This window comes from Cyprinodon tularosa, unplaced genomic scaffold, assembly GCF_016077235.1.
Source record: "Cyprinodon tularosa strain WSP-4 unplaced genomic scaffold, ASM1607723v1 ctg426, whole genome shotgun sequence".
In the NCBI taxonomy this organism is placed as follows: Eukaryota; Metazoa; Chordata; class Actinopteri; order Cyprinodontiformes; family Cyprinodontidae; genus Cyprinodon; species Cyprinodon tularosa.
In genome coordinates, this window is record NW_024039148.1 from 255,211 (window position 1) to 280,665 (window position 25,455).

The 25,455-nt window shown below is 41.0% G+C and overlaps 1 protein-coding gene across 1 annotated transcript in view; it reads left to right on the top strand.

The window, feature by feature from the left end:
- The window catches only part of si:dkeyp-14d3.1 (transmembrane protein 132C), a 257,247-nt gene extending 232,161 nt beyond the window's left edge, over window positions 1-25,086 (top strand). The window contains exons 7-9 of the mRNA XM_038299362.1: window positions 8,514-8,787; window positions 21,541-21,732; window positions 23,317-25,086. Coding sequence (XP_038155290.1) covers window positions 8,514-8,787; window positions 21,541-21,732; window positions 23,317-24,462 — 1,612 coding nt within the window. The 3' untranslated portion in view covers window positions 24,463-25,086. The remainder of the gene's footprint in view (window positions 1-8,513; window positions 8,788-21,540; window positions 21,733-23,316) is intronic.
- Window positions 25,087-25,455: the final 369 nt, after the last annotated feature.

Here is a 25,455-nt window from a genome sequence, read left to right on the forward strand (position 1 = left end):
GTCCAGTTTGTCAGTGTTGTCGCTTCATGCTGGTCTGACATTGCATCTCTTAGTTGTTAGTAGGACAGCACATTATTAGGGCTGTCTCGAGGTGAGAAGCCCTCTCCTGAGGCCTTATCACTAGCGGCACCTTCTGCCAACACTGCCCCTCTGCAGCTGCAGAAATCCATCAGCTGATTGAACGCCTCTCAGTCTACCTGCAGTAATTACATGAGGAAATGTTTTAAAGTTGGACTTGGAGTCATCCCACGCGCCACTGTGTCTCCTCTAATTATCCATGCTCCCCGCTTATTTCCACTGACAGAGGTACAGCGTTCGGCTAATGTCATGGCTTGTCGAGAGTGTTGCTTTTCCAGCTGTGTGTCGGCGAGCACGACCCTGTCAGCAGGGACAGTCAAGCCAGGGTCGTCATCTATGAGTTCCAGCAGCACCACCGACGGCTTCAGAGAGCTTTGTTTCTCCCTGCTCTGCTGCCGTCTTTGTTTATCAGGGGGGAACAGGCATGACCTTGAATAAAACCACTGCGGCTGTTGGTGGGAATGTGCACTGGTCCGCTGTCCAGAAGCCCAGGAGGAACTAAGCCAATGAGTGACAATAACAAGTGGCTTAGTCCTCCCCGATCAGTCAGGCTTGGAAATTGTGGCCATGCTGGGACAGGCAGCAGAGAAATAAGAAAATAAAGAGGCATCTGCCCTGCTAGCGGGATAGCTGCACTACTGACTCAGTTTTGGACAGATTCTGCCTACACAGCTCACCTCTTCCCTCCTTAAGCTCTGCCAATAGAGTGACAAGATAAGCCGTCACACACAGAGGAAGTATAGGCTGAGTACTTGGGCATGCATGACTACGTTAACACTTTTCTGCAGATGTACTTAATAAGAAATATTTCCCCATTTTGTATATTAAATTTTATTTTTTTATCTTTCAACAGACGCCCTGCAAAAATTAAAATAAATACAGATTAGCTCCCGTTTGCATGCATATATAGAAACAACACTGCCTATTTCTGTCCAAGTAACCTCCATCACTGTAACAGAAAAAAGGCAGAACAAATGGAGCAGCACACGCTTCATAGGACATAACCAAAACAGGCATGACACATAAATATGCAGCATCTCTGCTGAATTTAGGAGCTGACTTGAAATTAAATGAAGTGGAAAAAAAATATTGCTTTGACGGTGCAGGTTGTTCTCTGGAACAGAGCAGGAATGTTTATTAGATTAACCTCTGATTAGATTTTTTTAAGGTGGCAGCAAAATTGTTGGCTTAGAAGTTTACAGTGGATAAAACATTCGGTCTTCTATTATGGCTTAACACTTAACAGCACAATTTATTAATTAAAGTGTAGTTATGATGTTTGGAACATGTTCAGTAATATCAATGCTGTTTTTTTTAGCTCCATTTATGCAAGTTTTGTAAGAATAAAATCCTTTAAAGGATACACAGCGCCAGAAAGCTGATTTTCCACTCACAAAATGATTTATTTGTTTGACCTTTTCCTTGCACTTGAATGTTTCAGATCATCAAATCATATAAATCTAAGTAATCAAGGAAACCAGAGTAAACACAAAATGACATTTTTAAAAGGGGATTTGATTTATTAAAGCTATCAAAACAAATTTCCATTGGTAAATCATCATCTGTAATCATTTATAATTACATTTTCAGTACAGCTTGTTCAGGTTAAATTCTTCACACAGGTCTATTTACTGCCAGCTTAGAAAAAAAAACATCCTGCCTGATATCATGAAGGTGGCTTAAAGATTTCAAAAAGCAAGAGAGCTTTCCCACATCACTAAAGCGACAGATGATATTTATGGTTGACAATAAGAAGGAGACTGAGCGTCCGCTAAAGATTTCCAAGGGGAAAGACTTCAGCAACTTCCAGAATCAAATTCTAAATCAGTTATTTGTGCATTAGATTAAAAAGGCAGTTAAATAGCAAATGTGACATCTGACATCCACCTGTGCAGGAACCCAAACGTTGGTGGAAAGAAATGTGATTCATTTTAGTTTGATTAAAAATTCAAACTGCCTCAAAAAGTTTTGATAATATTTGAATTGTTTTATATTAATGGGCAGATTTAGGAAATTTGCGGCCCTAGGCAAAGACCGGCAGGGGGCCTTCTGAATTGAGAAGACAACACATGAAACAAACCCATTATACAGATACAGAAATTTTAATAGAATAGACATATATTATTTGTTCTATGTTTTGTCCCTCTCTTCTTGTCCCTTTTCATGATGTTTTTCTCTCTATGTTTTGTACTCAGCTAACTTTTCATGCTGTCTCTAAACGAATGAAAGATTTTTTTCCAAGCACTAAGCTCACTTAGCTGATTGCTCCTTCCTGTGTTTCCAAAAAGGCGACGTCAAAAGTAAATAACCCAGTCCTTCTTTTCCCTGTAGACAAACAATGATCTGCTTATCTGTTCTCCATTTTTTATTTGAATGAAATAATAGTTGCATGAATCATGACAACAGACAAGATAAAGGAGAGCAGGAGGCGGGTTTACCAATCTACTTGCTCTGGAGAGCAGAGTTCGGTGCTTTTAGATGTTGTTGCCAAAGTATCCAGTAGCAGAAAAAAGTCACAAGATTTGGGGCTAGGCATTTTTTAAAAATAAAAGTGCTAGAGAGGTCTGAAAAATCGCTAAATATAACAACAAAAGCGCTAAGTTGTCAACACTGCTCTTCACGCTGCAGCAAATTGACTGATACAGTGTGGTGGACACTACAGGGAGGGGTCTTTATCAAAAAAAACACAATCAATGTTCACAAATAAGGAATAGTTGTATTAATCATACATGTAAACAGAGTTTTATGGGGCTCCCAGGAGCTTGGAGCCCTAGGCAATTGCCTAGTATTGCCTAATGGTAACCCCCGCCCCTGTTTATATTATTACACTATAGTTAAAATTCAGTGGTTCTCATCCATATCTCATAAATACTGTTGTGCAGATTGTGGATTCCTGCCGCCTCTCAGTTGGAGACCTCTTGTAATGATGCCCTCAATCCAGAATATATATAGGATTTCTGTTAGTGCCACAATGTCCATTTCCAAATTCTATTTTTGGGGTTATTGGCTGCCATTGAGTTGCATGTGAAATCAGTCCCCCGCCAGCAAAGCTTTTAAGCTCTTAACTTCAAATCTCTCAGTACTCTTGGCATTTCTGTGGAGCTAGCCGCTAACATCTTTATTCCCATGGCTTAGCAGTCAGTCAGATTTCCTAGGGGATTCGGACACAATGAGACAAGCAGAGCGGATAATCGCAAGAAAAACAGTTTAAGAGATTAATTGCTTTTCTTCTCCCTATTATTATGACTACAACCTTTACTGGGGTGTATTTGAGAAGAAAAGAAAGAAAGCAATGCTGATGCTTAGAAGTGAAAGTGGATGTAAGTCAATGTATGCATATATGATTAATAGTTGTGTTGACATAGCCCTTTTTCATTTGAAAGGAGGCCAGCTGTGCATCAGAGAAAGTTTGAATAGCTGTAACAGCATTTATTTTCCCTGATCAACAATTTAGAGGTTGCTTTCCCAACATGTCACTGTGCTCTATTCTGTTATTTTTATTTATTTTTATTTTTTTGTATAAAGGTGTTTGTTAAATCATTAGACAGAAAAGCAGTTATGGGGAAAATCTAATTATATTGTAACCATTTAAAACTAGTTTGTCAAACCCAAGGCAATTTTCCTGGTGCGAACGAGTTATGACTCTATTGGCTGATTTGTTGCTTAAAGTAATAAAATTAGATTTGCAGGGCAACAGAGCAATCAGGGAGGCTATTAGGTAAAGCAGTAAGGAGGTGTAAGCACATTTAGGATTCAGAGCAGGTGCTTCCAAACGGTGAGGAAGAGAAGCAGAGAAAGAAAAATGATGGCTATTCACAGGATGGAGCACCTATCGCAGGTTTGATTAGCAGCGTTTCCTCATAACTCGAATTCTGTCTGGTTAACAGTTCTTCATGAAATACTCCATTCGCTGTATGTTTAGCTTGGTTTAACAAGGACGGTTGCAAAAATAAGCACGTATAGGCAGTAAGAGGAAATCAATATCAGATCTGTATCTAGTTTTACAATAACTCTAACCACTACGGTAACTATAATACTTAAGTTTAAAGTAACCATCTCATTTTACGCTGAGAAAAACATAAAACTAATTGCAGTTTGCCTTTTCATTGCTTTTCAAAGCTGCTGTGCAATCCTAAAATGTACCTTTCTTTACACAAAAAGGGTTTTCAGAGCCAACTCTATATAAAAAGAAAATGCATTACCTTTAATGGACGATGAAGTGCCATCCTAAACGCCACTCTCTGACTGCGTATTTCTTTAAATAGTTAATGGATTATTTGTCTTGACAAGAAATATGTAGAATGGATGTGGCCACGTATTAGCGTCACTGCATCTTACAAAATCAACACTGTTCCTTTTTTTCTCCTTTGCATGAAATGTGAGTAAACTTTTTAAATGTACCGGTAGGTCAAAAAGAAACATATCTGCTCACCTTTAAAACATTTAGATATTTCTCTTAACCTCAGAAACTTTTTGCACAGGATTATGGAACAAATGATTATAAACGTGGCTTTAAAGAAAGTAAAGACCCAAGGCTGAGGGAAGGGACAAAATACAGCTATTGCCAGACAAAGACAGATACTTTTAACAGTCAGTCATCTGAAAAAGCACCTTTATGTCCCAAGCCTACAGGAACCCTGAAAAGTCAGAAAACACTGTAAAGTCTGCCTAATGGCAGCTGATAGAAAAGTGCTAGCAATAAATAACTTAGTCAATGGCATCCCACTTTGACTCTTTCCTTCTCGGCTTCCTTGTGCTCATTTGTTTCGTTTTGCCTTCTTTTGAATAGGATATGGTAGAAAAAATTTACATTTATTTAATGGGCAACAGCTCTGGTGGACATACCTTAAGCCTGAATGTCTAAAACAATATATTTTAAAGTGCCTTTATATCTGGCCAACCTACAGTACAACTTCGCAGTACTCATGCTGTCTAATCAGCATAATAATATATTGGAGAAGTGCTCAGTAACACAGTATTAGAAATATTTGTAAATAATATATGAGAGATGTAGGCTTGTTGTGTACCTAAAAAAGTCTTAGATCTGTGGTTGCAGCTTATGAGAAATGAAAGCAAAAGCTAAACTGTTGCGTTTAAAGGAATAGTACACCCAAAACATGATTAGCCTTCATTTTCTACTCACCCCCATGCTGAACAACACTCTGGAGTACTTTTTTGATATCTCAAATGCATCTGGAGATCTGGGAGGCTTCTTGCTGTCTGCTGACATTCAAATAATGGAGGTCTATGGTGACCGAGACAGAAAGGTCCATAAAAGTCCACAAAAAACGTGTCAATATTCCTCCATACTGCTCGTCCAATGTATTCCAAGTGTCCTGAGTGGGTAGCATCCAGAATTTACTCGAAACGAAGTCATTTAGAATGTTTTTAGAGCATAAACAGTAGTGTATAGGATTTCCTGAAAGCGCGCACATGCGCGTTCACGACGCTACGGAAGCCGGCAGATCAAACCAGATGAAAGTGCGCATTCAGCGTCTGCTCTTCCAATAATGCAAGCGTAGAAGAAGAAATGTGCTGTTTACCTGTGCAAAGAAAGAAACAACGAAAGAAAAATATCTGAGGACTTCAGTGTTGAGGAAGAGCATGAGTTCTTTGCCGAGCTGAATGCGCTGGTTTGGTCTGCCGGCTTCCGTAGCGTCGTGAGCGCGCGTGTGCGCGCTTTCAGGAAATCCTATACACTACTGTTTATGCTCTAAAAACATTCTAAATGACTTCGTTTCGAGTAAATTCTGGATGCTACCCACTCAGGACACTTGGAATACATTGGACGAGCAGTATGGAGGAATATTGACACGTTTTTTGTGGACTTTTATGGACCTTTCTGTCTCGGGCACCATAGACCTCCATTATTTGAATGTCAACAGACAGCAAGAAGCCTCCCAGATCTCCAGATGCATTTGAGATATCAAAAAAGTACTCCAGAGTGCTGTTCAGCATGGGGGTGAGTAGAAAATGAAGGCTAATCATGTTTTGGGTGTACTATTCCTTTAAGTCATGTTTCAAAGTGGTATATGTAGCAACCACTTCGGGCCTGCAGCCATTTTAATTTCAACATGACAGCCTGTTTTCAAAATGTCAATATGCAACACATTTTTTCACAAATTGAATCTGGGTTATATTAAAGCCATATTATGAACCCATATTATGCAAAAAAAAAATCAAATTATAAACAGTCATATGTGACAAGAAGGTTGTGTATGTGTTTTGCAAATGAAAAAAAAAAAACTTTCACTTCTATCATTTACTTTCTCCACCTTGTTAGCACACAGCTTCAGTCGCTTCAGTTAGTAACCACTGATCAGGCCCGAAATCTAGGTGTAGTACTGGATTCAGACTTGAACCTCCAAAAGCATTTAAAGACAATTACAAGGTCGGCTTTCTATCACCTGAAGAACATTTCCAGGATTAAAGGACGAATGTCACAGCATGATCTGGAAACTAATCCATGCTTTATTTTTAGTCGAATTGATTACTGCAACGGTGTTTTCACAGGTCTGCCTAAAAAGTGGATCAGACAGCTGCAGCTGATCCAGAACGCTGCTGCCCGTGTCCTCACTAAGACTAAGAAAGTAGAGCACATCACCCCAGTTCTAAAGTCCTTACAGTGGCTCCCTGTATCTCAGAGAATAGACTTTAAAATACTTCTGTTAGTCTATAAATCTCTGAATGGCTTAGCACCTAAATACATCACATACTTGCTATCAGTGTATCAACCCTCCAGACCACTCAGGTCTTCTGGCTCCAGCCTGCTCTGCATACCTAGAACCAGAACTAAACATGGAAAAGCAGCATTTAGTTCCTATGCTCCACTTATCTGGAACAAACTTCCAGAAAACTGTAAAAGTGCGGAAAGCCTGAGTTCCTTTAAATCTAGACTAAAAACACATTTGTTTAGGATTGCCTTCGACTGTTCTAGTTAAACAGTTCAACTAAAACATATTTTCTTTAATCCAACTGTTTTTAATATTCTTTTTTTGTTTCTGCATTTTTTATTTTATTTTATTTATTTTTTTATTTTTATTTTTTTTCCTACTTGCTTTGATTCTGTTTTATCTTCCTGTATTTTAATCATGTAAAGCACTTTGCATTGTCTTTGTACTGAATTGTGCTATACAAATAAATTTGCCTTGCCTTGTTAGGTTTATTCAATGATGATTATAAAATTAATGTATGTTCGTATAAACATTGAAGCTAGGAGATGCTTCACTCTGCCTTGTGATTCAGTCAGTGGAGCATCCTGTCTTATGACCTGATCAACTGTCCTGTCAGAACAATACTCTGTTTTGTAACCATGTGTTATGTTCTGTTAATAAATAAGGCACCTCAGGAGGGGGGTCGGAGAGAGAGAGTAGTGTGTTGGGTTGCAGCTCTTTCTCCACTCCTGCAGGAAGCTGTTGAAAGTCCCTTTCTGTGTGTACTCAGTCCTTCTTTTACGAACCTACATTTTTGAACCTAACAGTCTCTTAGCTAATGTGTGTTGAAAAAGCGCTGTTTGACTATCTTTCCCCTTTATGATGTCATCAGGGGAAAAAAGATGTCCAGAGCAGCCTCTTGGTCAAACTATGGCTTTCACCTAATGTATTGTTTTACAGACTCTCTTTACAAACTCTGACTGGTTGTCATGGTTGCGGGTTGTGGGGGTGCAGCCTTCAACAGGACAGGGGTGTTGAAAACCAAAGCAGCTTATCCAGAGAAGGGCTGAATTATGAGATTGGTGGTAAAGGATGTCCGCCTAATCTGAGTGGATATTCTTGCATAAATGGCAAAGACATGCTGGGGGACTCATTGCTGATGGGTCTCTTTTTAAATGTAGAATAGTATAAGGAAACAAAACAGAAATAATAGCTAAGCTTAATTTAGGATTGTTTGACACAAGTTTGAAGTAGATCTATAACTAAATGATAAATAGAATAGGAGCTGAAGATTCGGTGAAATTCACCATTTATTGCACTCTCTTGTATGCCTGGCTTTACATCTTCAGGTTCTCTTCTGAAGCCTCAGCTGTAACAGTGACACTGAGAGTTGACTCAGTCTAAAGAAGTTAGCTCTACCTTCTGCATTGAAATACTTTTGCACCTCCACACCTTAGCAACCTTTGAAGTTGAAAGACATGTTTTTGCTCTAAAAAGCTTTCCTGGAGGTTGTGTATTCCTCAGATCTTTTTTTTTTCTATTTAAAGTTTATCATGGACGTAGGAAAGTTTTGCTAGAAGTTCCAAGTCTGTCATGATTGTTAAATTGTTGGTAAAATCCAATCAGTTTATTATTGGTTATGTTGTTGGTTTTGATGAGTGTTGTAATGTGTAGATCAGTAGTAGTAGATCAGATGATGCTATTATATCTGAGGCTGTGAAATGAAGACAAATCCACATATATTCATGTTGCCCAGCATAAATTTTTACTTTATGTTGTCAGGTCCTCGTGGGACAGCGACGATGAGGATGATGAGGACAGGCGTGGACGGAGCTGCACTCTGCAGTACCAACATGCAATGGTCAAAGTCCTGACCCATTTCATTGCAGAGTCAGCTGAACAACGAGGTCAGACCGCCTTCATGCTTGGCACTGACTGGCAGGTGGACATCACAGAGCTTGTAGGGGACTTCCTAAAGGTAGAAGACACCCAGATTGCAAAGCTGCTTGACAGGAGGATCCTGGTTGGACAAGACACAGGAATGACTACTATCCAGGTATAAGATGAAGCACCATGAGAATCTTCTGTTCTAATATAAAATATTTTATTAGTAGTTAGATACCTTTTATTTAACAATTTATTTTGTTATGATAAATATTACTGAAGGGCCATGGGGGATAATTATACCTCCTGAAATTTCATATTTTATTAAACCAAGAACGTCAAACCTCACTGTATTATCCGATTTTATGTGAATGAACAACTCCAAATATTATTTTAAAGCTGAAGGAAATTAAGTCATGGTCCCTTTGTGACACCCCCTCTGAACCATCTGTGCACATCTGGAAACTAAAATGTTTGCTCATTTCATGTGGAGTAGCTTAGATTAAGTTTTATTAGCTGAGGAGTGTCTGTGAACCGCAGTTTTAGATTCTTGCATCAAAGGAAATGTGGAAATTTTTCTTTAGCCACATCAGTGGTGTCCAGAGTTAATCCTCAAGAGTCAAAAATGTGCATGGTTTAGATGGTGTCTTGGTTTGATATAGCTGATTGAAGGAATAGTTCATTAGCAGATCTTTGCAGTGCTTGATGACATGCATTAATTCAGCCATTTAAATCAGCTATGATGGAGCAAGAACCATGCAAGAAAGCGATATGTGAGGAGTTAGAAATCTCTAACCTAGGGCATTGTAACGCATCAGCGTCCATTCAGCTAAGGTCTTTGACAAATGCAAAACCCCCTGTTGGGGTAACTCCTACAGTGAGGAAATCCAGACATAACTCTCCTGCTCATTTTAGGATATCCAAATGAGTCTCTAAATCTGAAGGGATATTTAGTCAAAGCAGCAAGTTTTGTGGACTCAGTGTGATGTACCTCATAAGAAAATAATGATCAGAGGCCTGAAGCATCTTGACTGAATCCCTTCGGTTTAGAGGAGGTGTAGCTCTGCTTTGCGCTCCCACTGAATAAGGGAGCAAATCTTTCCCGCTGCCAACTGCTCAATTGTTAATTTTAAAATCCATGGCCTGAAGAAGCCATAAGAATCATATAATTTTCAAAAAAGCAAAGATGAAATCCTAAAGATCCCAAACTAGAAACTTCCTCTTCAGTTATGGTGTGTGATTATGTCCATGAACCCAACAAACAGATTTGGGGACACGAGGCAGTCCTGGCAGAGATTTTTCTACTGCAACCATAACACGGCATTCTTTCACTAACTAAAGTCGGGCCTACGCTGTGCGATTTCTTGCCCTTTTAGGTTTGTTGCCCGATTCTCCAATCATGCGAGAATTTTTCCTGCATCATGTAATATACAGGGGGTAATGAGGGTGATTAGCGTCTCACGACCACCTTGCGATTAGGACTCGTAAGGTCAGGAGAAAATCAAACATGTTTGAAATTCAGTCGGTCCTGGTGAGGTTCGTGGGCAAATCCTGCTACTGAAGCAGAGCATCGGGCATCTACCAAAACCTCACACACTGCGCATGTGCAAACAAGGCAGTTCTTCTACTTCCAAATTGACGAGTCCGACCATCGCTATCTCTCAGCGCTGAGTCCGATGTGTGGGTTTTTGGACGTTTAGTGTGAGCAGTTAGATTGTATTAAAGCGTCGGGCCCTAAGGTCTAAGAACAGACATTGTGAGATGTGAAATTTTAAACCCTGCAGTTTCGTCGTACAGGTTGAGCTGTAGCTGAGTTCAATGATTGAAAGTATCATACAGTGTATGCACGGCTTTTGGAGTCACTAAAAAAAAAAACTTACAGATTTTAATCCCAGCTGGTATATACTAGTGGTTCATCTCGTTTTAGCCACATCAGGCTGTGGATTCTGCATCTGCAACAGTTTCCTGAACATAGCCTGGTCAGGCCCCCATGCATCAGTCATAGGACGCTTGACAAAGCATCAATGTTTGATGAGTTGGAAGTGAAACTGCCTTGCAAAAGCAATCTACATATTCCTTGTACCTACTTCCAATTTTCAGTAACATGGTTCCTTTTCACTCTTCCTCAAAAAAACACTACTTTTGTTCAATCTATCACACACAACCCTGATAAAAACATTGATGTTATAGGTCACATGGAAGAAATTTGGAAAAATTTAGAAGGTATAATTACCTTTGCAAGGCACATAATGCAAGAACTTGGGGACTCAAAGAAATGCTGTTATGTTACTATGAATGTAGATTATGATATAGTTATAAAAAAAATTTAAATTATTTTTTTTACATTAATATTTCTTCTTTAAAATCATCAATTTTAACAATTTGAATTTTTCAAGAAGTGTTATAGGTGCTTTAGGGCTAACTAAATTTTTGTTCCACTCTATTGGTTTTCTGCTAAATTTTTCTGATGTAAATTTGATTTATTGTAAATAAAAAGTGATTTTCACTGTGTGGCCTTATCTGTTAATGAACTCACCATAAAACGGAGTCCACCTTTTATGATTCACATCCTTATGCACAGAGTAAAGCTCTCAATATGCCCCCAGGCATAAAATAAGATAATTATATAACCTTCAGTTGTATTTGTGTTTAAAAAGGTTAAATATGAGTAATGTTCTGAAAGAACATGATCACATTGTTTTTCAGAAAGACAAAACAAGTAGCACAGACTGCTGTATTTGATTAGTACGTCCTTTAGTTCGGAGTAGACAGCTGCTCACTGGTGTGTCACAGACTTTAAGCCGTTAGTGGACCATAGGGCTTTTCAGTTGTTCACTCTGACTGAATAAATATCAGTCTCCTAATGAAATCTGCAAAAGCAGTCTTCTGTTTGGCGTAGTGGAGGGCAGACATTCGTTCAACTCCATAAACTCTCGCACAGTCTCACAAAACAATCAAAAACTTGAAAGTGTGGGTACCGCAAAGGTGTGACAGCTGTGATTACCTATGACAGCCTTCCTGTCGCCTGACAAACGCAGTGACATTTACACGCATATGTATGCACCGTGCAAGAGTCACAGCTCGACAAAAGGTTCTACTTACACTCCCTTTTTTGTCTTAGATTGAAATGTTTTTGTTGTTCAGAAAAATTCAGAGGTACTTTCACCACTTAGACACCAGTCCATAAATTTGTGATCAACCCAGCTGAAGAAAAGAGAAAAAGCTGCCTTTTCAGATATTGTATGAAGTTAGATACCTTGGCTTCTTTTTATTTAAGATGAAAAAAAAGAAAAGAAAGAAATATGCATATAAATAAGCTTCAACTCCTAATGAGTCACTTTCCTTTAAAGTAAAATGCTTAATGGTATAAATATTTTTGCAAAAGTCTTGCCAGAATCTTCTTGTCAGTCAGACAATGTGACCAACAGTGATTTATATCTGGCTATATTTTACCTTGATGAACTTTGGAAATGAATTCCTCTTTAACTTTGTTGTTATTTGTTCGTCATGCTGTTTATTTCTCTTGGGGAAGACTGAGTGTTTAGACAGGAAATGAAAAAACTGTCATCAGCAGACTACAAAGTGATTAAAATGCTAGTGAGAAGCATAACAGTAGTTATTTATGTTGCAGTGGCACAGGTTAGTGCTTTGCAGTCATCCATTTAAAAAAAATAATAAGTAAGTAAACTTAATTTAAGAAGCACTTTTTCCCAGGTCACGGCCATTTAATGCTTTACAAGTAAAATTAGAAAAAAAAAAGATTGAGTCATTATACTTGTACTTGAGATGAGATGAACACGAGACGTGATGGGTGAATTTCTCCACTGTGAGATCAGAAAAGTAAATCAATCAATCAAGTAATGTCCTGCACAAAGCAGACTATCACGTTTTTAACTACTTTCTTAAAGGGTCAACACAATCAACACATTAAAATATAAAGGCCAAGTTTTCAAAGATTTACATAATGTTGGGATCTGGAGCTGTTCCACCTTTCTCCAGCAGAGTGCGCCGTGGATCCTCCTGAGCTGAGCCTCCAACACACCTGAGGCGCATCTCGTCATCAGAGGATCCTCTCCTTTATCCTGTTTCCCTTGTAAGCTCTGTATGAGCTTAACCTGCCGAGCCTGCCCTCAGAGCCAAACCTGAAGGCTCTTCTCTGGATTCCCATGCAGCTCTGGACAAAGAGCTGGAAACCTAAAACCAAGGTCTGCCCTCAAACTAGAAGTAAGACGCTGAAGCGGTTATTGGACTCTGCTGAATTAAACTGCCTCTGGACCCAACAGTTCCTCTCTCAAAGCCAAACCCGGACTCCTCAAGGTATCAATCAGAAACTCTCAAACTCAAACTCTTCTGCTCCCAAGCTAACTGAACTGTCATCCTCACAGACTCCAGTGAACCTGCCCCCAGGCCCGAACAAGTTCCAGTGTTTATTCCATGTGCTTGTATTCAATAAACTTTGTTAAACTTTTCATCCGTTTCCGTGGTGTTCTGCATACTGGGCTTTTCTGAAACCCTTCATGACAGAACACTGTGGCCAAACACAAGGCCCAGCAGATCACCTTCATCAAAGGCTGGAGGAGCAAGACGCTCTAATCCAAGGACAAACTCAAGCCCTTCGTGAGTTATATGCCAAGATAAGTTGCAATAACCAAATGCTTCAGAGCTATGCTAACTACATGAGCAGTGCAAACGCCACGCCGGCGGCACGTCAAGTTCCGGATCCACTTCCGCCTCCGAGGTCACCGGCAGTGACGTCATCACCTGAGTTCCGCCCTAGTCTTCCTGAAAAGTTTTCAGGTAATATGAAGGACTGTAAGGGATTTTTGTTTCAATGCCGTCTAATTTTTCAAAATTCTCCTGGCAGTTTCCCAACTGATCAAAAGAAAATAACATTTATTCTGTCCCAACTAACCGGACAAGCCCAAGAGTGGGCGGAGGCAAGGTTTGCCTCCGAAGACAGTCTCAGATGTCAATTTTCTGATTTTGTTTCTGAATTTTCCCAAGTATTTAACCAAGAATCTGACCAAACGATTGACTCTCGTGCTCTTTTGAACCTTAGACAGGGAAATTCTTCTGTAGCACATTTCTCCATCAACTTCCGGGGTCAAAGCCGCAGCTTCCGGATGGAATCAATGTGCTCTCAAAAGTGCATATTTCAAGGCTTTAAACGAAAATATTAAAGATGAACTTTCAACCCTCGACGAACCTGCAACACTAGAGGAATTAATCCGCCTGACAATTAGGTTGGATAACAGAATCCGAGCTAGAAACAGCTCAAAACCAAGGAATCAAGGTTTTTTTGAGTCAGCCTCTGCATCTAATAATGCAATTGTTTTTTCTGGTCCCACAGAACCCGTTTTCAAGCCGAGGTCTAAGACCCAGTCACTCTCTTTGCCAGTTCAAGCCTCTCACGCAGTGGAGACGGAAGCCGAACCCATGCAGGTTGGACGTACGAGGCTAACTCCTGAGGAAAGGCTAAGACGTTTCAGGGGCAAGCTATGTATTTACTGTGGTGAGAATGGCCATTTCATCGCTTCATGCCCAGCTAAATCAAAAGCCGGGGCCCGTCAGAGGATCTGAGGAGTCTGACGGGCTATTTAAACTCTGAGAAATCTCCTCATTTGATGCTCCCAGCCACCTTGTTTTTCTCAGATCAGAATCTTACACTATCTGCCTTCATCGATTCAGGCTGTGAACGGAATTTAATTGACTCCAACCTGGTTCAGCAGCTACAAACTGAAACTATTCCTCTAACCCAGCCCCTCAGTGTTTCTGCAATTGATGGGAAGAGACTCCACCAGGTTACCCACCAAACGCAACCCCTTGAGCTGTTAATCTCAGGTAACCATCGTGAAACCTTAACATATTTTGTTCTTCCCTCTGCATGTTCTCCTCTGGTGCTTGGGTTTGAGTGGCTGGAACGACATAACCCCCATATTAACTGGACTGATCGCCATATTGAAACTTGGTCGACCTCATGTCACGAAACGTGCCTCCGTTTGGCAGCTCCCGCTGTGAGGTCTCCTAGAGGCGGGGGGGAGATGGACTCTCCTGGCCTTACTTCTGTCCCTTCCGAGTACCATGATCTGGCTCCTGTCTTCAGTAAGGTCAGTGCTACGTCCCTTCCACCTCACAGACCATATGACTGTGCAATCGAGCTATTACCAGGAGCTTCCCTACCCAGCAGCAGACTTTACAATATTTCCAAACCAGAACGTGAAACGATGAAGAAATATATTAATGAGTCTTTAGCTGCTGGAATAATCCGTCCCTCTTCTTCTCCGTTGGGTGCTGGTTTCTTTTTTGTTGGCAAAAAGGATGGTTCACTAAGACCTTGTATCGACTACAGAGGCCTGAACCAAATAACTGTTAAGAATAAGTACCCACTTCCATTACTAGCATCAGCCTTCGAACCAGTACAAGGGGCTACTGTCTTTACTAAGCTCGACTTAAGGAATGCCTATCACCTTCTCAGGATAAGAGATGGAGATAATTGGAAGACAGCCTTTAAGACTCCCTTGGGCCAGTTCGAGTATCTAGTCATGCCTTTTGGTCTCACTAACGCCCCTGCATGTTTTCAAGCCTTAGTAAACGATGTTCTCAGAGACTTTTTAAATGTGTTCGTGTTCGTCTACATCGATGACATCCTGATTTATTCTAAAGATCTCTCTGAGCATAAGAAACATGTCTGCCTGGTCCTGCAAAGATTATTGGAAAACAAATTTTTTGTTAAAGCCGAAAAATGCGAGTTTCATCAGCCATCAGTCACCTTTTTGGGCTTTGTGCTCGAGGGCGGGCAGGTTAAGCCATCTGAAGAAAAGATAAAAGCAGTTTTGGAGTGGCCGGTACCTGAAAACCGTAAACAGCTGCAGAGATTCCTGGGTTTCGCCAATTTCTACCGACGATTTATCAGGAATTACAGTCAGACAGCTCTTCCTCTAACTTCTCTAACTTCAGTCAAAAAGACCTTCCAGTGGACCCCCGAGGCACAAGATGCATTTGATAAACTTAAGACTTTGTTTTCCAGAGCCCCTGTGTTAATCCAGCCCGATCCTACCAAGCAATTCATCCTCGAAGTGGACGCTTCCGACTCTGGTGTAGGAGCTGTATTATCCCAAAGACTCGATACAGATCAAAGAGTTCACCCATGTGCTTTTTTTTCTCGTAGACTTTCCCCTGCAGAGCAAAACTACGACGTTGTTGACCGTGAACTCTTGGTCATCAAACTGGCATTGGAGGAGTGGAGACACTGACTTGAGGGAGCTGAGCACCCGGTTCTTGTATGGACTGATCACAAGAACCTAGCCTACATCCAGTCTGCCAAACAAGCCAATCCTCGTCAGTCAAGGTGGTCTCTTTTCTTCTCTCTCTTCAATCTCATAATCTCTTACAGACCCGGATCCAAGAACATCAAACCCGATTCTCTCTCTCGTCTTTATTCCGTTGATCAATCCGAGACGCCTGAACCAGTTCTCCCCGCTTCCTGCACTGTTGGAGTGGTTACCTGGGAAATCACCGACCTTATAAACTCTGCCCTGGCTTCTGAACCTGACCCAGGTAACGGTCCTCCAAACAGAACTTATGTCCCTTCTTCAGTCAGATCTTGCCTGATACAATGGATGCATACAGCCAAGTTTTCCGCTCATCCGGGGGTGAGCAGAACCATCGCCTTAATTTCTAGACGTTTCTGGTGGCCTACCCTGCACAAGGATGTCAAAGAATATGTTTTGGCTTGCTCTACCTGCGCCAGAAACAAAACCTCACATCAACCCACCCTCACGCCTGTTGCATCCTCTTCCAGTTCCCACTCGTCCCTGGTCTCACATCGCTATCGACTTCGTCACTGGTCTCCCCATCTCCCGAGGTATGTCTACAATATTTACCATCGTCGACCGATTTTCCAAGTCTTGCCATTTGATCCCCCTCAGGAAACTTCCCACGGCCTTCCAAACCGCCCAGCTCCTGGTTAAACACGTTTTTCGACTCCATGGAATCCCCCAGGAAATTCTTTCTCACCGCGGACCCCAGTTCATTTCTCAAGTCTGGAAGGCCTTCTGCGCAGCACTCAACTGTAAGTCTTCACTCACCTCAGGTTATCATCCACAGTCAAACGGTCAAACCGAAAGAATGAACCAGCAGCTCGGGTCTACTCTCCGTTGTCTGACCTCCAATAACCCTTCAGCCATACTCCTGCACCTTCCTTCGAGTCTTCGCATCCATCCCACGTTCCACGTCTCCCAGGTCAAACCAGTGGTCTCTAGCCCTTTGTGCCCTCCATCCGACTCCCCTCCACCCGCCCTGGAAGTCGATGGACATCCTGCCTTCACCGTCCGCCGGATCGTGGACTCCCGTCGGCGAGGTCGCGGATGGCAGTACCTCGTCGATTGGGAGGGCTACTGTCCGGAAGATCGCCAGTGGGTTCCTGGCTCCTACATCCTCGATCCGTCTTTGATCGAGGAGTATGAGCGCTCCCTCCTGTCGACGTCTTCTGGACCGTCAAGAGGCGGTCGTTGAGAGGGGGGTACTGTTGGGATCTGGAGCTGTTCCACCTTTCTCCAGCAGAGTGCGCCGTGGATCCTCCTGAGCTGAGCCTCCAACACACCTGAGGCGCATCTCGTCATCAGAGGATCCTCTCCTTTATAACCAGCCTTCAGACCTTGCCTCAACGCCGCAGTGTTGATCCAGTTTGGAATCCTGTTTCCCTTGTAAGCTCTGGATGAGCTTAACCTGCCGAGCCTGCCCTCAGAGCCAAACCTGAAGACTCTTCTCTGGATTCCCATGCAGCTCTGGACAAAGAGCTGGAAACTTAAAACCAAGGTCTGCCCTCAAACTAGAAGTAAGACGCTGAAGCGGTTATTGGACTCTGCTGAATTAAACTGCCTCTGGACCCAACAGTTCCTCTCTCAAAGCCAAACCCGGACTCCTCAAGGTATCAATCAGAAACTCTCAAACTCAAACTCTTCTGCTCCCAAGCTAACTGAACTGTCATCCTCACAGACTCCAGTGAACCTGCCCCCAGGCCCGAACAAGTTCCAGTGTTTATTCCATGTGCTTGTATTCAATAAACTTTGTTAAACTTTTCATCCGTTTCCGTGGTGTTCTGCATACTGGGCTTTTCTGAAACCCTTCATGACACATAAGTTATCTGTCTCTTTGCCTCTACTTATTCAAGAAGCTTTGACATAAATAAGACTGTAAATGATCAGGGAAAAATTATAAAAAAATTTCTGGCATTTAAGGCCACTAACAGTGAAAACTGTTTTTAAAAAGCAATGGAGAGAGAATGGCTTTTGGACTGGAGGATATATCCATTTTATTAAATAAATGTGAAATTTCCGTCACAGAGAGTGGAGAGCCAGAAACAATGTTACGACACAGTCATGTTGTTAGCGTTGTGAATTTAAAATGTATTAAGTTTCAACAGGCAACCTACCATAGGACAGTCTTTTTTGATTGGCAAATTAATTAATTAATCTTACATAAATCCACAGTTTTTTTAGTTTTGTTATTTAGTTTTAGGAATAGTTTTTATTGGTACCACTATGTTAAGAGTATCTAAATACAGGGCATTCAAACAAAGTGTAGCAACATCAACACTACATCAGCTAAGATCATGAGTGATTGCTTCTTAAAGTCGTAGGGTAATCGTATTTAAGTGTCAAATCATTCTGGCTTAAACATGTATATAAATGTAATCTTTATCAGACCATATTGTCCCAAAATTTAGAAGTTTCTATTTTAAAAATAAAATCCTGTCTTATAATCTGTGTTTATTCTTTCGTTATATTATGCAGGCCAGTTAGTTATACATCAGCTTGTACACCTAAATTCGGCCAATCATATATCAACGGTCGTCTGTCAATCAAATGTTTTCAGTCATAGCATCTTGATTCATATGTTGCAGCTAATATACGCAACGGTTGAAGTAATAAATAGGAATAATTTCCTTTCCCATTGAGTTCCGTCCCAGTGTTCACGGGGATGGACATCTGTGTCTTCGGCAGGCGTAGAGCTAACAGAACTGGCAGCGTTGTGAGGCAAGGGCTCAAACATGTACGGCTGGAAGCCTTCTACACCAAACCAAGCTTCTGCCGCCCTGGCGTCCTCTTCCACAACATCTTTGTCCCCGCTTTCCTCCTCTAAATAAAAAATGGATGACGGAGGAGACTCATCCACGACCCCAAACTCTCCTCCTCTTACATGTTTCTGCTGTCCATAGCGTTCCTTGACAGTGTCGTTTCTGAGGCTACGTTCACACTGCAGCCTGAAGTGACCCAATTCCGATTTTTTTGCCCATATGTGACCTGTATCAGATCTTTTTATGACAGTCTGAACGACACAGATCGGATTTTTTCGAATGCGACCCAGGCCACTTGGATATGTGGTCCTGAATCCGATACGTATCTGATCTTTTCAAATGCGATCTGTGTCTGTACGGCCAGGTCGCATTCATCCGACCTACACGTCATTGATACTTGACAAATGTTACTAAACGTACCATGGCGGAAGATAACACAGAGAGCAGTCAATGGAGAGAAAGTGAGGTTGCTGACTTTATTCATATTTGGAAAGATAGCTCGATTCAGATCAAACTCGAAGGGTCTTACCGGAACCTGGCTCTCTTTCTTTTTGATCTTCTTAAAAAGATTTAGTTCGTAATGTGCCTGCTCCTGTTGGAGAAGAACTTAAAGAACGCAATATACGCTGCGGTATTACGAGTCATGTTTACTTCCGCAAACACTGAGGACGCTTGCTATATGTGATGTCATCGCGTCCTCGAGTGCGCATGCGGGACACTTCGGTTGAACGCTTTCAGTTCACACAGTAGATCACATACAAGTCGCATATACTTGGAAGTGTGAACGGACACGCAAAAAATTCCGATTTCACAAAAAAGTCGGAATTGAGCATTAAGGCCTGTAGTGTGAACGTAGCCTAAGTCACCAACTTAGTGCTACTTGGTCCCAATGTCATTTCCCATTGGGAACCTACTTGCACTAAGTTTCTAGCTCTTTGGCAAGATGCTTCCGACAAACCGGCCAAAACCAATCGAAAATCCCGTCCTCCTAATAATCGACCAATCAAATTCAATTTATGTGCTCGTGTAAAGTCAAGCACCACTCGGGAGAATTCCAAACTGCGACGATTGGAACAGCTGTTTCCCTGCGACTTGAAAGCTGTACAGCTTTCTAAGTTTTGTTGAATATCTGTCCAAAGAAAAGCTGAGGGTCAAAGATCCTTTGAATAAACATTATTAACACAAAAATTTGTGATGTTTAGGGAAAAGATTCAAAGAATTTAACTTCTGAGTGTGTTACTGCAGGGATGTTGAAAGAACAGAGTCAGCATTGATAAATAACCAGTTGCTTTGTCACAGCTAGCGTTGTAAAAGAAGAATGTTAAAATTCCCAGTTAAGTTTAAAATTATAGAAAAGAAGTTAAATGGTTAGCACAGAATTAATACTGTCGATCATTTTATATTACTGGGTTGGTCTCTTTGGTAGAGCTCTGTCTGGTTGTGTTTTATTTAAAGAGCATGGATTTCTTTATGTGTGTACATAACTTTACGTCAGTGATTCCCAAACCAGGGTACTCAAACTCCTAGTGGTCTGCGAGTGCATTGCAAGGGATATATGAAAATATTTTATCAGATTAGATTAGATGAGCTTTATTGATCTCACAGCGGAGAAATTCACTGGTCAAATATTGGCATAGTAAATAAAGAATGTGCAAACAAGGAGGAAAAAGGTGCATTAAGAATAAACAATATATATACAGTATATCAGGATAAATAAGGATTAAGGTGCAAGTGTACATGTATCACGCACAATGAAAAACAAAATAAAAATAAGAAAAAAAAAAAGAAAAAAAAAGGGAGTAGCACAGAGATTTGAGGTGTCATATGTACAATCCGGATTGCTTATAAACAGGTGGATTTACTTTTACATTAAAGTGTAGTAGGTGAGGAGCAACAGTGAGGTAGTGGTATGACTATTCTATTCACAAATACTGCACAGTCAGCATATTGCACTGCATATTGCACAGTCAATAAATAAAAAATTATAATATAGCTGCACAGTGGTTTTTATAGGAGTTATTGTGGTTATAGTGCAGTATTATAGAGTCTGGTGGCAGCAGGAATGAATGACCTGCGGTAGCCCTCCTGCTTAAAGATTACAGATACCCTTTTTTTTAGGTAGTAAAATAAAAAAGGGCTGGGATCTCTTTTGCTTCGTGAGGACCAACCTGAAAAATTAAATAAGCTTTTATGAACCAAAAAATAAGCAGAGGAACAGATTGGATGTAGAGAACAGCCTGGGATCAACTGTTTTTCACACTGAGCTATCAGAGGTCATCAAAGAAGCTCAGGCATCTTGATGAACACAAAGTAATAATCATTCAGTCAGTCTGACTATGATTTTTATTCTGTATTTTGTTCCCAATTTATCAAGTTTAAATGTGATTGTAAGGGAGTTACTCAGAGAAGCTCCAGTTTTATAAATACCTTTTTATAATATCATTTATTTTGTATTTATTTTGATTCCTTACCAACATCCAGGTAACATATTTGTTTTTGTTTTTTTTTTTAGATTTTTAAGAATGCAATGCTCATGTTAAAAGGTTTACTAGTAATAAAGTAATTAAGTCAAATGTTTTTTTTATTTTATAATAAGTTATTTTACATTGCACTTTAGGATAATCATCAATACCTTTGACTGAGGGGGGTACTCATGGTAAGACAAAATGTCAAAAAAGGTTTGGAAACACTGATTCACATTGCATGCTGGGTTTAATCTTGGGGACCCTTCTGTTTAAAACTGCTCACACAGTGACTTGGAAATGAAAACATTTTTACTTGTTTGTTTTTTTAACCACATCTATAACCTTTTTAAAGATCTGTTTGTTACTTTGATTTTGCCACCAGGTTTTGTCCCCACTGTCAGACTCCATCCTGGCTGAGAAAACAGTAACAGTGGTGGATGACAAAGTGACCATCACAGAGCTTGGCGTGCAGCTGGTGACGGGACTGACTATGGGGCTGCAGTTAAGTCCAGGGAGCAACAGGGCCATTGTTGCCAGCACCAGCACACAAGACATTCTGCAGAACCCCAAACAGGTCAGAATTGGTTATATTTATCAATGAAATCAGTAGATTCATTAAAGGAAAAAATCAAATACAATTTATATGATAATTTTTTAATAAATTCCAAATTCTTTAATTAGATATTTAGTAAAGTATAATTACTTTCGCTGTGTTTGTAGCACTTCGAGTAACAGGAAATTAAATGGGGTGTTTGTATTGGTTAGCTGTCAGATAATTGAGATAATTTTGAAAGATAATACATGCAGGTTATATGTTAATGGGAATAATCATTGCGTCTTTTTAAAAGTGGAAAGAGAGCCGTAATGACCTGTTCTTCTCTTTGTTAGCTGCTGGTGTTCAGCTCAATTTACTGCTGATTTTGATGCCTTACATTAAAACCAAACAGATGTAATTGCACACCGTTTAGGCAGGTGTGATTACCACCGAGAATGGTGTTAATTTAACACAGTAGTCTCTATCCTTAATGTGCTTAAAATTGCACGTTTAATCAGACATTTGGAAAATGAACTTTAGAAAGAAAAAGGTATTCATCAGGCTAAATAAAAATGAGCAAATTTTGCAGCCTGCATTTCCTCAAAAAGGTTTATGTGTTCTTCTCTACCTCCAGGACTCTTAGAACAAGAGTTTTGAGAGCAACAGTGTGACAGACATGTTTTTTGGGTTTCAGCTAAAAGAGGAAACTTAATCCCAAAAAAAATGCAAGTGTGAAATCACAGCCGCTGTATGAAAATATGACTTATATTCAAAGTGCTGCTGTTCTATCAAACTTTCAGTCCTGCTACAGTAATTTGGTAGGGCATCTTGAATAGTGGCCTCTTTGAACCACCAAGCCCCATCATGCATTCTCTGTGCTGCTTCTCACCACTTTCCTCTGCTTTCTTTCTTTTGCAGAAGAGACAGGAACGGAGCAGGCATTTATCTCTACATCTCCTTATTCACAGTGCAAGGATAAGCAGGCAGTGGAGCAGTGTTAGTCCTCTGGTGGCAGTAATTAGGAGACATTTGCAGACCATGGTGGCGGGATACTTGTTCCCCTCTCGGGATTTGTCCTTCAGCAACATTAAACAGGCAGTTGTTAGGCGGCTTTAAGAGCAAATATATAGCAAATCCTTATTGGCATGAACAATGTTTGATGTAATCCTTTAATCTCTTCTTTCCTTTCCCTTAATCTGTTTCCTTTTTAACTTTGAGAGAATTGCCTCAGAGTCTGCCAACTATATCTTAGCAAGTGTTAATTCAAGCAATAAATCCAATCAATGTTTTTAAACAATATCTGGTCCTCCGTCCATCTGTCCGTTCATTAATTCATTCTTTTATTCATTCATTCATCCTTCTCTTCATCTTTTCCTCCATGTATCTGTTCCATCCTGCTGTTTGTCTTTCCATTCATCCATCCATACATTCATCAAAAATAAATAATTTGTTTTCCTATTTTTTGTACCATTGTTATGTATTGAGTTACTTTTTGCTGCTGTCTCTTGCCTATGGTCAGCTTCCTTCCTTCTTAGAGGGAGCTAACGTGTGCTAACACGATCTATTTATAGTTGAAGTAATAGTGTTATATTCATGATCTTCTTTCTGTTTGTGTTTCATTAGGAGGCCTTGATCAGCGCCTGGCTCCAGTTTAGCGACGGTTCTCAGGCACCACTGGATCTCTACGATCCTGACTTCTTTGTGCTGACAGCCACGTCCCTAGATAAGGAAGTGGTCACTGTGCAGCAGGACCCCTCGTGGAAATGGCCTGTCATTGTGACAGAGGCTGAGGGTCAAGGTTTGCTCATCAGGGTGGAAATGACTGTCAGCGAAGTTTGCCAGAAGTTCAAGCGCCGCAGCATCCTGGCTGCAGGAAACTATAATGTCATGGTTAAATTTGGTCCCGGTGACAGCTCAAGGGGTGGGAGCAACGACTATGGCCCAGATGGAGACGACATGGAGAACAGAGGCAGGCTCTCATCACAGGACAGGACTGGCCTTGATTCCCACTACTATGGCAGCTCCATCTCTGACATTGAGGATGGAGTGTCAGGGAGAGCTACCACGACTAGAAGTGCTATAATCCGCAGACCTAAACTTTCAGGAGGTGGTCAAAACATGCCAATTGACTTTGCAGACTTTCCTGCACAAGTAGATCTGCCTCACGGCCGTAATACCGATGATGACCTCATGCACAGCAGTCGAGGACTCACAGACCTGGAGATTGGCATGTATGCCTTGCTTGGCGTCTTCTGCCTTGCCATCCTAGTCTTTCTCATTAATTGCGTGTCATACACTCTCAAATATCGCCACAAGGAGCTCTCCATTGAGGGCCAGGAGAACTTGAACCATGCCCACGACTGGGTGTGGCTCGGGAACGAGGCGGAGCTGCTGGACAGCCAGATCAGCCTGTCACCTCAGCAGGAGGAGCAAACCTCCATGATAGACTCGAGCAGTGGCCTGGAGGAGGGTAGCCACCTGCTGAATGGTGGCTCCATGCAGAAGAACGTGCAAGGACAGGTCCACCGGGCCGCCGACACAGCAAAGGACGGCAAAGGAGACTCCCCCACCACAAAGAGGAAAAGAGTCAAGTTCACCACGTTTACCACTCTTTGTTCAGACGATAGCCGCCCAGCTGTTAATACACTTACAGGAAGTCACAGCCAGGACATCAAGTGGGTGTGCCAGGACGTTCAGCTGGGAGACTCAAAGGAATTGCGTAATTACATGGAAAGGTTAAATGACAGTGCTCTAAAAGAGGTGGCATAATCTACTGTGTGCGCCTGTTGTGAACTCACCTTTTTGCCTTTCAGAGAAAATTGGGTCTAAACAGACCCGTGTCTGGGGAAGGAGGAAGAAGTTAAACCACAGAATCACCTCAAACTGCCAAAGGGTCATCAAATATAGGAGGACGGCCGTGGATCCACACATTAAAGAAACAAAAACAAACAGAAGGTGATCAGGTGGATTTAGTCTTTCAGATGATAATCTTTTTTGTTGTTGTTGTTTGTTAATCCAGGGATTAGAATCCGATAACCCAGGATGGATGTGACATTTCAGAGACAGATTTTTAAAACAAACGCTACCCAAGAAACATAGATGTTCGGAACTTGTGTGTACATCAAAATCATTTGAAAAGTTTCGTAATACTATGGATACTTATTTCATAAAACATATCCCAGATTATTGGAGGAGTCTCTGGACGAAAGCAAGCTGAGACGAGCTTCTGCATGTTGCTGGTAACAAAAAAAAAGGCACAAATTCCCAATTTTTTCTTATCCTCCTCGGTAAGGAAGAAATCTTATGTACAAACTGTACATTCTCTAAATCATTGTATTGTTGCTCTGTATATCGTATTTTCATAACAATTAAGGAATACACAATAATGTCAAACATGGGCGTAGGTTTGCATAGGGACCATAGGGACATGTCCCTACCAAAATTTTGAACCGACCTAATTGTCCCTACCAATAATTGGATGTGAGCAACATGTTTATAATTTGCAGCAGTAGTTGTTGCAGCAGTGGCTTCTTTTCCTCTCGCAGCTCCTCTGCCTGGTCTCTCCTGTCCCTTTCACGTAGCAGCGCATGGAACTGTGCTGCGCTGTTTAACTCCACTCTCATTGGTTGTTCTGCCTTAGGTTCCGCCTTCTCTCTCTCTGATTGGCAGTTTTCTAGTCCGCGTGTGCTTGGAGCACAAAATTGAAAACTTATTCACACTAGAATGCAGCGGTTACTACAATTAATATTAGGCTACAAAACT